We start from the raw sequence: 13,580 nt of genomic DNA, 5'->3' as shown, positions 1-13,580 counted from the left end.
CATGACATCTGTGACGGCAGCAAAACCAAACAACTGGGATATGTGGTGCTTGTTTGAAGAATCTACGAGTTACCTTTTCTTAACTCTTTCCGGTTTATTTTTTTATTAGCTCAGGACATAACAAAGTCATTTTGTGTCTGGCAAGTTTTAAAATTAGGTCATGATTTTGCAAAGATGTGCAAATCTCAAAAACTGATATTTTTCAATCTTTAAAACAATGGTTTTCCATCAGGACCAGACCAGATCTGAAGGCATCCATTAAGCATGTACCAAAGTGAAAGCAAAACCTTTCATGTTTCACAACTGCTTCTTGTCTGTTTGCTTCCATTGTTCACATTACTACCATTTTCTAGCTGAGACTGGCTGTTGTTGCTGAAAGATGCTCTTGCCTTGGATCCCATTTTTAAAATAAAGTGTTTCTTGATTTCACAGGTGTGTAAGTGTCTCCTTAACAAACACTGGAACCTGTCAAGCTGAGAAGGCTTTTTCTGGTTGTTTGTGCATGCACATTGTGGATAAGCCTCCGGTCTTTGATGGTAGACTGATGGGAGATGAGTGTGCAAGACAAGCTGCCACTGACCTTTTGTTATGGAAGGGCGTACATGTTTCAGCAACACAATGCTAAGTGGCACACTGTGTCTATTAAAACAGCAAGGCTTTATAATAAAAGACGTCTGTGTATCGGCTGCCTGAACAGGTTTTCTCTCCCAAAAGTCCAACAACTAGTTTCCTACGTTCCCAGACATTTATGGACTCAATCATTTTGGTACAATTCTCATAGCAGAAAAATCACTCATATTGCAGTTTTCTCTGCAACTCACAGACTCAACAAAAGACAGCAACAATCGAAAGCTTCACCATATATGTCAAAACATGAGTCAGTCAGTCCCTTCAACTGATGAATGATTGAAAACCTTTCACAACCATTTTAAGACTAAGACATTGAAATGATTTTTACTTTTTCAGAAGCATCACTCTTTTCTGTAGCTATTTCATTATACAATCATTCAATATTTCATAGTATTTATCAATGATAAGAACAGGGATGATTTTATCTTTTATAAATATTAATCAACTTTGTTAGTATCCCCAGTGAAGCCAAAGCACTTTATTTCAACAGTTTTGCAATAAATCCATGTAAACTCTAATTAGGAGTGATGCAGTTCACTGTTGATGATGACGTCCAGTGATTTTATATCATTTTTAGATGATTTTCAGCAACAGCTGTATGGGCAAACTGTGAGTTCCTCCATTCAGTAAGTAGTTGGTCGAACTGCTTTCTGTATAAACATGAATATCATAATCATATATGGTGATTCATGTCAGACTTGCACTGATATCTACAGTATATGTGTTTGGACATGGTTTCATGGTGAGGATGGCACAAACATATACAGCTGGGTGAAAAAAAAGAGTTAAAGGTGGAGTAGGATTATAATAATATAATAAAGTGTTATTATAATATTTATTAGAATTAAACTGTTTTAGTTTTTCATGTAATATGTACAAGATAGTATTCCATTTGTATTTGTGTGGAGCTATTAAATACTGTAAAACTAGTGTCACTAAAAAAAGAAAAAACACTTATTACTTATTAGTCTGCTTGAGTTGCTTGGTCATCTTTAATTGTAAATTGGCTTTTATCACTAAATCCTGCCAGTTGTGATCACGTGGTACTCATTATGTTTATTACTGGCAATCCTAGAAGCAATTAAAACGGACCAAAATGGACTGAAGGATTTTTCTAGTCTGACTGACAGCTCAGTAAGCTTTCACTCACTAAACAACAGCTCGCTATATAGGAATCAGTTCATTCACCATTTACCATAATGCAAGTACAGAAATGCATGATTGGTTGGTGCACAGAACCCCAACCTCAACCCCATCAAACACTGTTGGGGTGAACTAGAATGGAGATTGTGACACAGGTCCTCTCTTCCACCATCAGTGGCTGATCTCAGAATTGCTATTCTAGACGAATGGGCAAAACTTCACACAGACACGTGAAAAACCTTGCAGAGAGGTTTCCCAGAAAAGTGGAAGCTGTGGAAGCTCAAAGGACAGACCGACTCCATATCAATGCCTATAACTGTGGAATGAGATGTATTAAAAGCTACTGAAGATAAAGTGTGTAGGTGGCCCAACATTTTAGTCCATATAATGGATCTTCTAATTAAGCAATTAATCTGACCTAACTGTATGCTTGTATTGAAGTTCTACATGCTAAGTTGGTAAGTGCAATAATACTGTTGCTCTTTGCCATAAGAGACTGTAAACAGTTCTGTTTCTCTGGATTCTCTAAACAATGAAAAGCATACAAAGACCAGGTTCACTCACTTTGGCATGATTGGCTGTTGTCAGTATTACTTGCTGTAGCATCAATTAGTGCTAATGGCTCTTCTAGTGAAACACAATTAAATAAAATGAAAAAACTAAACAACTGCAAATAGCACAGGTATTTATAACAATTGTTATCATACTACCTACTTTAAATTGTGCAAATTTCTGTAGAGTGCAATCAACAAGTACCTGATACATCAGTCCAATAATCCTTTCCCTGACAATAAAATATGAGCCTTGATTATAGGACAACACCATATGGAGTTTAGCATCTTTCACGTAAAACAGTGTTTTCTTAAACCAAGCTGCATAAAGTGCAAAGTTCCAATACTAGAGCCCTGGCTCAACTACCAGGAAGTCAATGTGTCCCTTTTCTTTTGTCTTGAAGGCTTCAGCGATGATCCTGGCAGCATCTTTGTGTTCCCGGCCTTGCAAGGGGATGCCATCAACCTCCAGAATGACCTGGCCAGTTTTCAGCTGGCCGCAGTTATGAGCCGAGCCTCCTTTCTGTCAGCGGGAACATGAGAGAAGAATAGAAAGACAATAATGTTAGCAGGATTGAGGCGCTCATGGACAGAACAGTTTGTTGTTCTTGAAGTTACAGTACAGTCCAAGGTAACTATAGCTTGAAACACACTTGGACTGAATTTAAAATATAGATAAAAGTTTATGATTAGTTCAATAAGGCAGATGTGTAATCACACATCTGCCTGCTTCCCTCGTGTCTGGTGACTAATTCATGCGTCACGCTTTCCCATGCTTTCAAACTCGTTGCTGACATCACTGGTCCAGTCAAATCATCTTTCAGCTTTCTTCAGCCTCCACTCTGCGCACTTTAAATCTCACTGTTCATCTGTTCGTCTACCTTGAAGATGTGTCTCCCATATAACTCAGGCTCCATTCAAGCCTCCATCTTGATCTCCACCACCTGCATCTAGACACCAGGGTTTCCTGCGCTCATTCCTATCACTGCTGGAATTCCATTCTGCTGTGACGGGACATTACTTGCCAGTGAAAAGTTTGTTTATAAGATTGGAGAAACCTGCAGTCAGCTGAGACTGAAGAAGTCACCTGGATGAGTGATGAAACGTGACTATGGTGAACCATGTCGGGGCTTGTTGCTGTCCAGCTCTTCACTCTTCATCTGGAATGTCTGCCACTGTGATGATTACTGGGCCCTGTTCAGCGAGGTTGCTGGGGTCTGTTCTTAGATCCACTAGTCACTCAGCATTGCTGTTATGGGTTGCGTCCTTCTCCCAGCACAACGAAAATAAACTCCACCTAAACTTGGTTCATATCTGACCCAGATAGACTGCAGGTCATAACTTCTTACCTGAAGTTCAGTTCACCTGACGCTCGGACCGGCGGCCGCCTCGCGTCTCTCCTCCTTCTGCCTCCCCTTCCCTCATCCACCCACTGGCCTCTGTGGAAGCTCCGCCACAGCCACCACCAAACAACTGACTTATTTTTACACACCGGCCAGATCCTGACCAATCCACCACCTTTTATTGTTTATACCACTACAAAGAAAAAACCCAATCCCCCCAAAACAAAAAAAATCATCGGCCCATAAAAACAAAAAATCACATCGCAAATGCCCGGTGGGCCGAGTGCCAGTCCAGCTTTGGTTGTACCATCAGTTAACCCTTCACATGTCAGCTGTGGCACACATGCCCAGGGTTGCCAACCCCTGGTCTCCAGCCTTGGTGGTGCTGTTCTCATATTGTTACCTGCCACAGAGTACACCTTGGCTGCTTCTGTGAAGAACGGCTGGTTTATTCTGCTGCCTTCTATTTTTCTGGTGTATGTCTTCAAGCGGCTGGCCAAGGCTGTGAGACTTTGCTTTGCAGTTTCCAAGGCCTCAGTTATGGACAGCTTGCTGCACTTCTTGGGCACCTCCTTTGTTGCACCTTTCAGCAGCTCTGATGGTTGGCTACCCCCCGTTCTACCTTGATCCTGGCCTCTAGTCTCCTTCTGCATGCAGGGTACTGCTCCTTGTTCAACTTGTAGCTAAGCTTCTCACTGATTGCTGCTGCAATGCTGTAGATCAGCTTGTTAGTCTCAGTAATGGTGGTGGTAGATATCTTCCATAGTGCTGCATTCACATCATCTACTAGATCTTCTGAGGGTACATAGCAATACCGAATGACAGCAACATCAGGAAGAAGGAACACAAGAAGCTTGAAAAGCATCAAGGGCTCAGAGAAGATAAGAGGGTGGAGGTAACAGTGGTCCCAGTGGTAATCGGAGCACTCAGTGCAGAGTCACTGCACTGAGGAACAACATCTGAAATTCACACTTGAAGGATGGATCACCCACAAGGGCGAGAGGGGATTTTCTTTTTATGTTTTACTGTTTTTTGCAGTTTCAGTACATTTTGTTGCTTGGAAGACTTTAAACAGTGACTTACTTGAAACCTTCTAACGCTTTCTTACCTGAATGGAGACTATGCGAGGCAAAGGTTGGCGTGTACTTCCTCCACCCTCTATTGCGATGCCCAAGGTGTTTGAATTTTTCAACACTCGCACCAGCACAGCAGTAGGCACTGGTACAGGTGAAGGAGACTGCTGGGAAACAAAGCAAGGAGAGCTAAGAAAAATATATTTGTGAGCAAGAAGTAGCATCTTACTGCATGCAATTTAGCCACTAGCTTGTAGGTGAACACCTGAAAATCTCAATATAGTAAACAACATTTCATTTTCTTCAGGTGATGGAGCCTTATTTACACATCAATGAGTCTGAGTCTAATGTTACTGTGTTCCCTTTGTTTTCCCTCGCGTGTTCTAGCCTAATGCTAATAACAAGATTTCCTTTGAATTCAATAAAGCTTTTAAGAGTTTTGTTTAGGTGCCCACAAAGTAACTTCAGGTCTTAAGATCACAATCATAGACCGTTGCATAAACAATCACCAAGGAGATTACTTTAATCTCCCTCTGCTTTTGTTGGTAAGAACTTGTGGTTTTACTTTGCAAACTTGACCGATTAAAATAGAAATTAAAGCAACAAAAGAGGTGATCCAGTGAATTCTGAAATCACAAACTAAAACTGGGTTTACACCAGCACTAATTTGCTTGTTTTGAACACATTAAAAGATATGCTACTGAAAGATTGCTTAGTAATGAAAACCCTCACTTGTCTGCCAATCCCTGGAGAAAGTGCATGAAATCCTGGCTGTTCCAGATGGGTCCGGTGAGTTTTGCTAGGTCGTGGGCTGCCATCTTTACTGAAGCCTCCTGCCTCTGCTATATCCACCCCGCTGTCCTCACTCAGAGTCTGGCCGCTGTCTGACAACTGTGACAGGGTGGCCCCTGGGGGGAGGAGTTAGCTAGCATACACTGAATTTAATTCAAATTTAATTATATAGAAAAAAAGCGCTTTGGCGACAGTGGGAAAGAAAAACTCCACAGGAAGAAACCTCCACCAGCACCAAGCTCGGGGAGGGGTGGCCATCTGCCACAATTGTTGGGGTGAGGACAAAGACACACCGTGGAAGAGAGCCAGACATTAATAGTAACTAATGTTTATATGCAGAGAGGTTTCTAAACACACAGTGAGTGAAAAGGGTGACTGAAGAAGAAACACTCACTGCATCATGGGAATCTCCCAGTAACCTACACCAGTTCCAGCAGAACTAATGGAGCATTGAGGATCATCGGATCCAACCTAAACTCTGTGCTTTATCAAACAGGAATGTCTTAAGCCTAATTGTCATGGTCCCTGTGTCCCCGGCTGGCTCAAACAGGCTACAGGTATTAGTTGTTGTTTTTCTCCCTCGCTCTCTCTAGCCTGGGCGATTGCTCACTTGTGGCTCATTATTCCCGCCTCTCCTGGCCAGCATTCAAGACGGTGGCTCGGTGTTTCTCGTCACTGGAACGTTAAGCAACTATCCTAGTGTTGCCCGGCTGTAAAATTATCTCCAGTGTTTCCTTCGTGGCTTTCCTAGTGTTATTTCCCTGGATGATTGAGAATGCATCAAGATGAAACACAAAAGTGCACAGCTTTTAGCAGCTCCCTCCCCCACGCCCTCAATCACACACCCCCACTCCCCTCCCTCCAGAATTCCCAGATAACGACCCAATTTACATATGAATGACTAGACAATTTAGCTTCCACTTGGCTGAAGCTAAAGCTTAGCTAAAAGCCTACCAGCCATTTGGCTGCTCTCGGGTTTTATAGGTAGAAAGGTAGAAGCCTGGGGGTGCTAGTGTTAAGACCTTGCAGCCAGGGAGGCAGAAGAACATCAAGAAGGCCCTGAGTAAATGTGGTTATCCCAGCTGGACTTTTGTCAAAGCTGGGAAGGCTCCTAAAGAAAGCTCCAGCAGATCCAGGAGAGAAGGACAACCGCTGCCCAAGTGAAAACCTGTAGTGATCCCGTACGTGTCAGGAGTATCGGAGCAGTTGAGACGCATTTTTTCTAAACACCGGGTCTCTGTGGCTTTTAAACCCCAAAACACGCTGCACCAAAAGCTGGCCCCCCCAAGGATCGGGTCCCCCGACACAAACAGAGTAACATAGTGTACGCTGTTAAGTGCAGGAGGATTGTCAGGATTTATACATCGGGGAAACCAAACAACCTCTGGCTAAGAGGACGGCACAACACAGCAGAGCCACCTCGTCAGGCCAGGACTCTGCAGTCTATGCACACCTACAGGCCAGTGGACACTCTTTCAAGGATGAGGATGTAACATCCTGGACAGGGAGGAACGCTGGTTTGAGGGCGGAGTCAAGGAGGCCATTTACGTGAAAAGGGAAAGACCATCTCTGAATGGAGGAGGGGCCTAAAGGTACATCTGTCACCATCTTACATGCTGTGATTTCAGCCATTCCCCAACTCTCTGTGAATGGGACTCATGGCCATTGATCAGAGGTACATTGTGCAAATGTACTGTTTATAAGGTTGTGTAAACCTGCAGTCAGCTGAGACTGAAGAAGTCACTTGGATGATGATGAAATGTTTCTCCCACTGAAAATGTCCCGATGAACAGAACCAACTTTTGGGGATTTCCTCCCCTGGATGATTGAGCACGCATCAAGATATAAGCAGGGCAACCGCCTACATGTTTCTAGTCACAAAACATGTGTTGTTCTGGTTATTGCTAATACATTTTACAAGTTGAGTGTTTCTCTGTACTGAGAAACAACACAAACACACAGAGACACAGACTGTGTACCTACTTAACTCCAAGTTACCCCCAATGGATCCATCAGAGAATGTTGGTTAAAAGTGCTTGGGCATGGACAAAAGCTTTTAAACAAAAGTGTGTCTGAATGGGTGAATGAGACATGCTTTAAGAACATTTGTGTGCTCAAATACAGCAGAAAAGTATTACATACACACCATTTACCTCTTTGCTGTGGTCTGGCATCTGCTGATAGCCGGTTCATTTCTGTTACAATGACTTTCTGTGTGAGAGCAGGTGAGCAGCGTTGGTCAGCGCTAAAGGGTGGAGCAGCAGGCGTGATGAGAGAGGGGCACGGGGACGGACATGGTGAGGGATGATGAGATGGTTGAGGGGATGGCAGGGGAGTTGCTGCTTTTGAAGAGGATGCAGACATTGACAAGACGGAAGACTTTTCATAGGAGCTGGATCTAGAAGAAAACTTGATAGATGCCTCTGGTTTAGCAGAGCTGGGCAAGTCCCGGTAATGCAGGAAACCTGGGCAGGTGTGGTGACCTGAAATGGGCTGGCTATGATGGTGGACATGGTAATCAAAATGGGGATTATTGTGGTGTTCAGAATCAGAGAGCTGGAAGGAATTCTGGCAGGTGTGTTGAAGGGAATTAAGGGAAGTGTAGTGGGTGGGACCAGGGCATGCATGGTGGGGGGAGGCTGGTTTTGGCTGGTTTTGGCTGGTGGGAAGGGATTTGATAGGCTTGTGGGGACAGTCCTGGAGTAAATGGGTGGGACCAGTGACGAGCAGGCAAGAAATGGGCTGCACCACTTTGGCTGAAGGCTTGCAATTGAACTCTTTCTCCGGGAATGGTCTTCTTTGGGCCTGGACAGAAGCAGCTCTGAAGGGTGGAAGAGGTTCACTTGAAGCCTGCGTTTCATCCTGTCATTCAGAAAAAGGCAGTGACATACAAAAATCCAACATGAATAGTGAATGTTGCCTCTTTAATCATTATCTTTAAGATTTTAGATCTTGTATATTTAGAAACACAGCTTGTCACGGACTAATGACTTTTTCAGAAAAATAAAATGAGAACATCTGTAGCCATCACATGGTGCATGTTGAGTACAGAGAGTCAGAACAAGGTTAGATTAAGGTAAAGACAGAAAAACATGTATTTAAGAACTGTTAATTATGTAAAGGCGGATAAATTGGATAAATTGTTAGATATTTGTACAAGCAAATGCAGTGATGTGAAAAAGTTCTTGATTTCCTGTTTTTTTTGTATGTTTGTCACACTTAAATGCTCCAGATCATCAAACAAATTTAAACAGTAGACAAACATAACACAAGTAAACACAAATTGCAGTTTCTAAATGAAGGTGTTTATTATAAAGGGGAAAATATCCAAACCTATGTAGTGAAATCTAAACTAAAAAAAGGAACAACTGATTTCCACCTGAATCTAATAACTGCAACAACCTTAGCGGCAACGACTGCAATCAAGCATTCGCAATAACTGATATTGGATCTTTTACGTCCTATGGAGGAATTTTGGTACACTCATCTTTGCAGAATTGTTGTAATACAGCCACACTGGAGGGTTTTTCAACCTGACCTGCATTTTTAAGGTCATGACACAACATCTCAATCAGATTCAGGTCAGGACTCCAAAGTATTTATTTTGTTTTTCTTAAGCCATTCACAGGTGGACTTGCTGGTGTGTTTTGGGTTATAGTCCTGCTGCAGAGCCCAAGTGCGCTGCAGCTTAAGGTCATAAACAGATGGCTGGAGATTTTCCTTTAGGATATTTTGGTAGACAGCAGAATTCATGGTTCCATTTACCACAGCATCAAAACAGACACAGACCATCACACTACACTTTATATATGTAACGTTTTATTTTCTTCTTCCTGCTCCTTTTCACACATGGTTGTAGTGCTTTATTGATAGAAAGTGTGGTTGGTTTGTTTGATCTGTTGTACCAAGTGTGAAATAAATAAATAAATGAAAAAAAAATGAAAATGAAAATATATGTAACGTTAAAGTATGAAATCTTCACATTAAACGATGCATTTGAAATGCAGGCATACACAAAACTGTCCACCAGCATGAGTTAACCATTCATTCATCCATCCATCAATCGTCTTCCAATTATCCAGGGTCAGGTCGCGGGGGCAGCAGCATAAGCAGAGAAGCCCAAACCTCCCTCTCCCCAGCCACCTCCATCGTAACTGGGGGAACAAAGATGTTCCTAGGCCACCCAAGATATAGAAGCTCTCCAGCATGTCCTGGGTCCTCAGGGGCTCTTCCTGGTGGGACATGCCTAGTACACCTCACCAGGATGTGCCCAGGAGACAATCCTAATCAATTGGCCAAACCATCTCAGCTGGATTCTTTCGATGTCTAGGAGTAGTGGTTCTAACTCTGAACCTGCCAGACGGATGAGTTCCTCACCCTAAGGGAGAGGCCAGCCACACTTTGGAGAAAGCTAATTTCCATTGCCTATATATGCAGTCTTGCTCTTTCAGTCACTACCCAGAGCTAGTGACCATCAGTGAGGGAAGGGATGTAGAGTGACCAGTAAATTGAGAGCTTTGGTTTTACGCTCAGCTCTCTTTTCACCACAATAGAGCGATAGAGCGTCTGCATTACTGCAACTGCAGCACCAATCCGTTTGTTGATCTCCTGAAGCACTTCCCACAGTATACTCCAAGCGACACAGTCAAATGCCTTCTCTGGGTCCATAGATCACATCTAACTGACTGCACGAACTCCAATGCAACCTCATATATCCTTGAGAGGATAAAAAGCTGGTCCAGTCTTCTGGGACCAGGACAAAAACTGTTGTTCCTCCTGCATCCAAGGTTCAACTAACAGACTGACTCTACTTTTCAGCACCCTGACATAGACTTTTAGACTTTCCCGGGGAGGCTGAGAAACTATAGTAGGAGCCTGCCTCCAGTCCTTCTTGGGAACCACCACCCCTGTCTGCCAAGTCAGAGGTACTGGCCCTGATGTCCACACAACTTTGTAGAGGCATATCAAATAAGACAGCCCTACAATATCCAGACTCTTCACCTTTCATTGGCAACCTACCCACCCCAGGGGTCCTGCTACCAAGAAATTATTTGACTGCTTCAGGGTGGTTTAATCCCTGGCTGCTCCAGCCTACATGCCAAATATCCTTGCACAAGAGTTTAGTAACAGAACAGCTTAGGTTCAGATCAGGCAGGCCTTTCCTCCCAATCACACCGTTTCAGGTCTCACTGTAGTCACAGCAGGACAACCGCATTTCCAGGGCGAGCACCCTCGAGTACCCACCCAGGGACTCTAAGAAGGCCAGGTACTCTGAGCTGTTGTTTGTTGTGTAAGCGCAGATGACAGTCAGGACCTGTTCTCTGATCCGAAGGGTCTGGGGCACCTCTCAACCTCACGCACCTGCTCAGGCTCCTTCCCCACCAGAGAGGTGATGTTCCATGTCCTAATTGCCAGCCTTGGTAGCCAGGGATCTGTCCACCAGGGCCTCTGCCCTTGGCCACCACCCGGCCCACACTGCACCCAACCCCTACGGCGCATCCTGCGGGTGGTGGGCCTATTGGAAAGGTGGCCCATGTCCCTTATTTGGGCCACACCAGGCCAGGACCCATTGGCTAAGGCCCAGCCAGCAGATGCTCTTCCTTGGGCACCCTCCCCAGGCCTGGCTCCAGGGGGGTACCCAGGTAATTCTATCTCGGGCAGAGTGAACTGTTCCCTTGATTGTGTGCACATAAGGGTCTAGTGAATCACCCTTTGTGTGGTTCCTCATCCAAGACCAATTTGCCATGGGAGAGACCCTACCGAGGGGCAAAAGCCCCCTATCGACATAGCCCCGGGGATTCCTGGGACACACAAACCCCTTCACCATGATAAGGTAGCGATTACTTCACTTCACTTCAAGACAAGTCAAAAGAATTAAAGGCATTACACCACACAATGTACTTAAAATAAATAAATAAAGGACCAACCATAGCAGGGATGGTTTGCTCTGCATCATGGATCACAGGGGCTATATGGCTACAGTGGCCCTGAGACTGCCACACTTCTAGGCCTCCACGCCAGGACTGGTGAGACTCCCTTCCATGTTGCAACACCAGTCTATCATACACGTCCAGATCCTGTGGCGCCACCAGTCTCCTCATCTCAGACAACATGGACAACTGGCAGAAAGAAGAAGACAAAACAAAAAAAATAAGATATGATTATAGTACAGTGAAGAAAGGATTATACAGACATGGAGTCAGGTGCTGTGTAGCGATGTACCTTTGCATGTGTATTGAAAAGCTCAAACAGAGCCATGGTCAGAGACTCTACTCCTATATGTCCTTCTTGGTACTCCTGCAGGTAGTAGGCCATGGTTTGCCTCTCTGGATCTGTCAGCAACATGTAGGCCTGCTGTTCCAGTGACACCTGAGCACTGGGTGGGCCCACACCTCTGTATCCTGCTGGCTGGATGGAGCAATAGTTTGACAAGTGAAAAATGATGGAATCAAATATAGGAGAGATGAAACATGTTGTCATTGTGTCTAATACTACAAGGACTGTGACATGCAATGGAAATTCTTCATATACTGCTGAGTTATAAGAAATACTGTTTTCAGAGAGTCATCACCTTATTTGTCTTATTAGAAAAGAACAGAACAGACTGCGCAGGAAGCCAAGGTCATAACTCAGGCTCACTGAGAGAGAGAAAGAATGTGGATGTTTAGGTTTTATGACGGGGGGGCTGAAGCTATAAGAATGTGAGGAACGCTCAGACACTTCGAGATCAGGCGGACACCCTCCCGCGCTCATCTCCCCTCCGGATGGTTATTGCGCAAAAGTGTTGTATGGAATAATGAGAATTGTATGGAATAAAATGATTGTGGATTGAGAATTATACACCGAGTGTTGTCCTTCCTTCAGCCCAAAGATGAAAGAATTGGGAGGTTTTAACAGAACAACACAGGTTGACCAAATGTGCTTATAAATAAATTGATTGATTGATAAGTTCAGTTCACCTCAATTCAAGTTGATTTGATTTATACAGCACAACAGTATACCAACATATGCCTCACAGGGGTTATTTTCCAAGGCTCTATAGATTGAAGGATTTGTTGTGACCAGTCATCAGTACTTGTCATGACCTAATATCTTTTAGATGATATTAGGTCATTATTAGGTCATAATTACAATGATTTCTTAACCTCCTAAGACCCGAACTCTTTCATGGCATTTTTAATTTCTCTTTGCTATTTGGGCTGATCTGGACCTGAAGAATATAAATAAAAGAAATTACCAGATTATCTTATTTTTAAAAATGGGATTTCGATAATACAGTAGCAGTATAATATCAGGCCCTTGTAGAGCAAAATTTTGTATTTTGGTCTAGACAACCCAAATTGTGATGTCCACATATGTGGACGCCAGGTCCTAGGAGGTTAAAGAAGCACCCAGTCATTGCTGGATTCTGCCTGCACTTATTGTCCTCCAAGGGCTGCTGACATGGAAGTGGTTTCTCAAAAGGCAAATATGGCAGAATACACAACAACACTATATTAGTGAAAAGAGTAAAAGTGCATTCCTTTATAGAGGGAATAAAATATAGGAGAAGGTATTTTGCTCTTTTTTTATCCACTTTCTTCTTATTCTTCTGTCAGCTAGGGTTGCTGACAGAAGAATATGAAAGGAAGCAGATGATCTGCTTCCATCTCACCCTATCCAGAGCATCTTCTCTGTTACACCAACCCTGTACATATCCTCCTTTACTAGATCCATGAACCTCCTCTGACGTCTTTTTTCTTTTAATATTGACTGGCGACTCTATTTCCAAATTCCTTTGTCCAACATATCCACTTTCCTCCTCCTCCATGTCCAAATCATGTCAGTATGCTTCTCTAACTGTCTCCAAACCACTGAAACTGAGCTGTCTCTCTGATATGCTCATTTCTAATATAGTCAATACTGGAACTCTTGATCTTGAGATTAGCCACCTAAAACGTAACTCTTTGAAGGCCATTTCTACCACTTATTTTTGTGTAAAGCTAACCGAGCCTTGCATAATATAATATAATATAATATAATATAATATAATATAATATAATATAATA

General features: G+C 43.3%; 1 protein-coding gene across 4 annotated transcripts in view; it reads right to left on the bottom strand.

The window, feature by feature from the left end:
• Nucleotides 1-1,445: 1,445 nt before the first annotated feature.
• whrnb (whirlin b) overlaps nucleotides 1,446-13,580 on the bottom strand; it is a 33,324-nt gene continuing 21,189 nt past the window's right edge. The window contains exons 5-10 of one of the 4 annotated variants that reach the window (XM_005733618.1): nucleotides 11,755-11,940; nucleotides 11,460-11,651; nucleotides 7,686-8,394; nucleotides 5,473-5,648; nucleotides 4,776-4,907; nucleotides 1,446-2,847 (exon numbers count right to left, since the gene is read on the bottom strand). In XM_005733618.1, the coding sequence (XP_005733675.1) occupies nucleotides 2,671-2,847; nucleotides 4,776-4,907; nucleotides 5,473-5,648; nucleotides 7,686-8,394; nucleotides 11,460-11,651; nucleotides 11,755-11,940 (1,572 nt within the window). In that variant the 3' untranslated portion in view covers nucleotides 1,446-2,670. The remainder of the gene's footprint in view (nucleotides 2,848-4,775; nucleotides 4,908-5,472; nucleotides 5,649-7,685; nucleotides 8,395-11,459; nucleotides 11,652-11,754; nucleotides 11,941-13,580) is intronic. The other 3 variants (XM_005733619.1, XM_005733620.1, XM_005733621.1) reach the window with 3 other exon arrangements.

Source organism: Pundamilia nyererei, unplaced genomic scaffold, assembly GCF_000239375.1.
Source record: "Pundamilia nyererei isolate P.nyererei 1_Seehausen unplaced genomic scaffold, PunNye1.0 scaffold00053, whole genome shotgun sequence".
Taxonomy (NCBI): domain Eukaryota; kingdom Metazoa; phylum Chordata; class Actinopteri; order Cichliformes; family Cichlidae; genus Pundamilia; species Pundamilia nyererei.
This window is presented reverse-complemented; position numbering and strand designations above follow the sequence as displayed.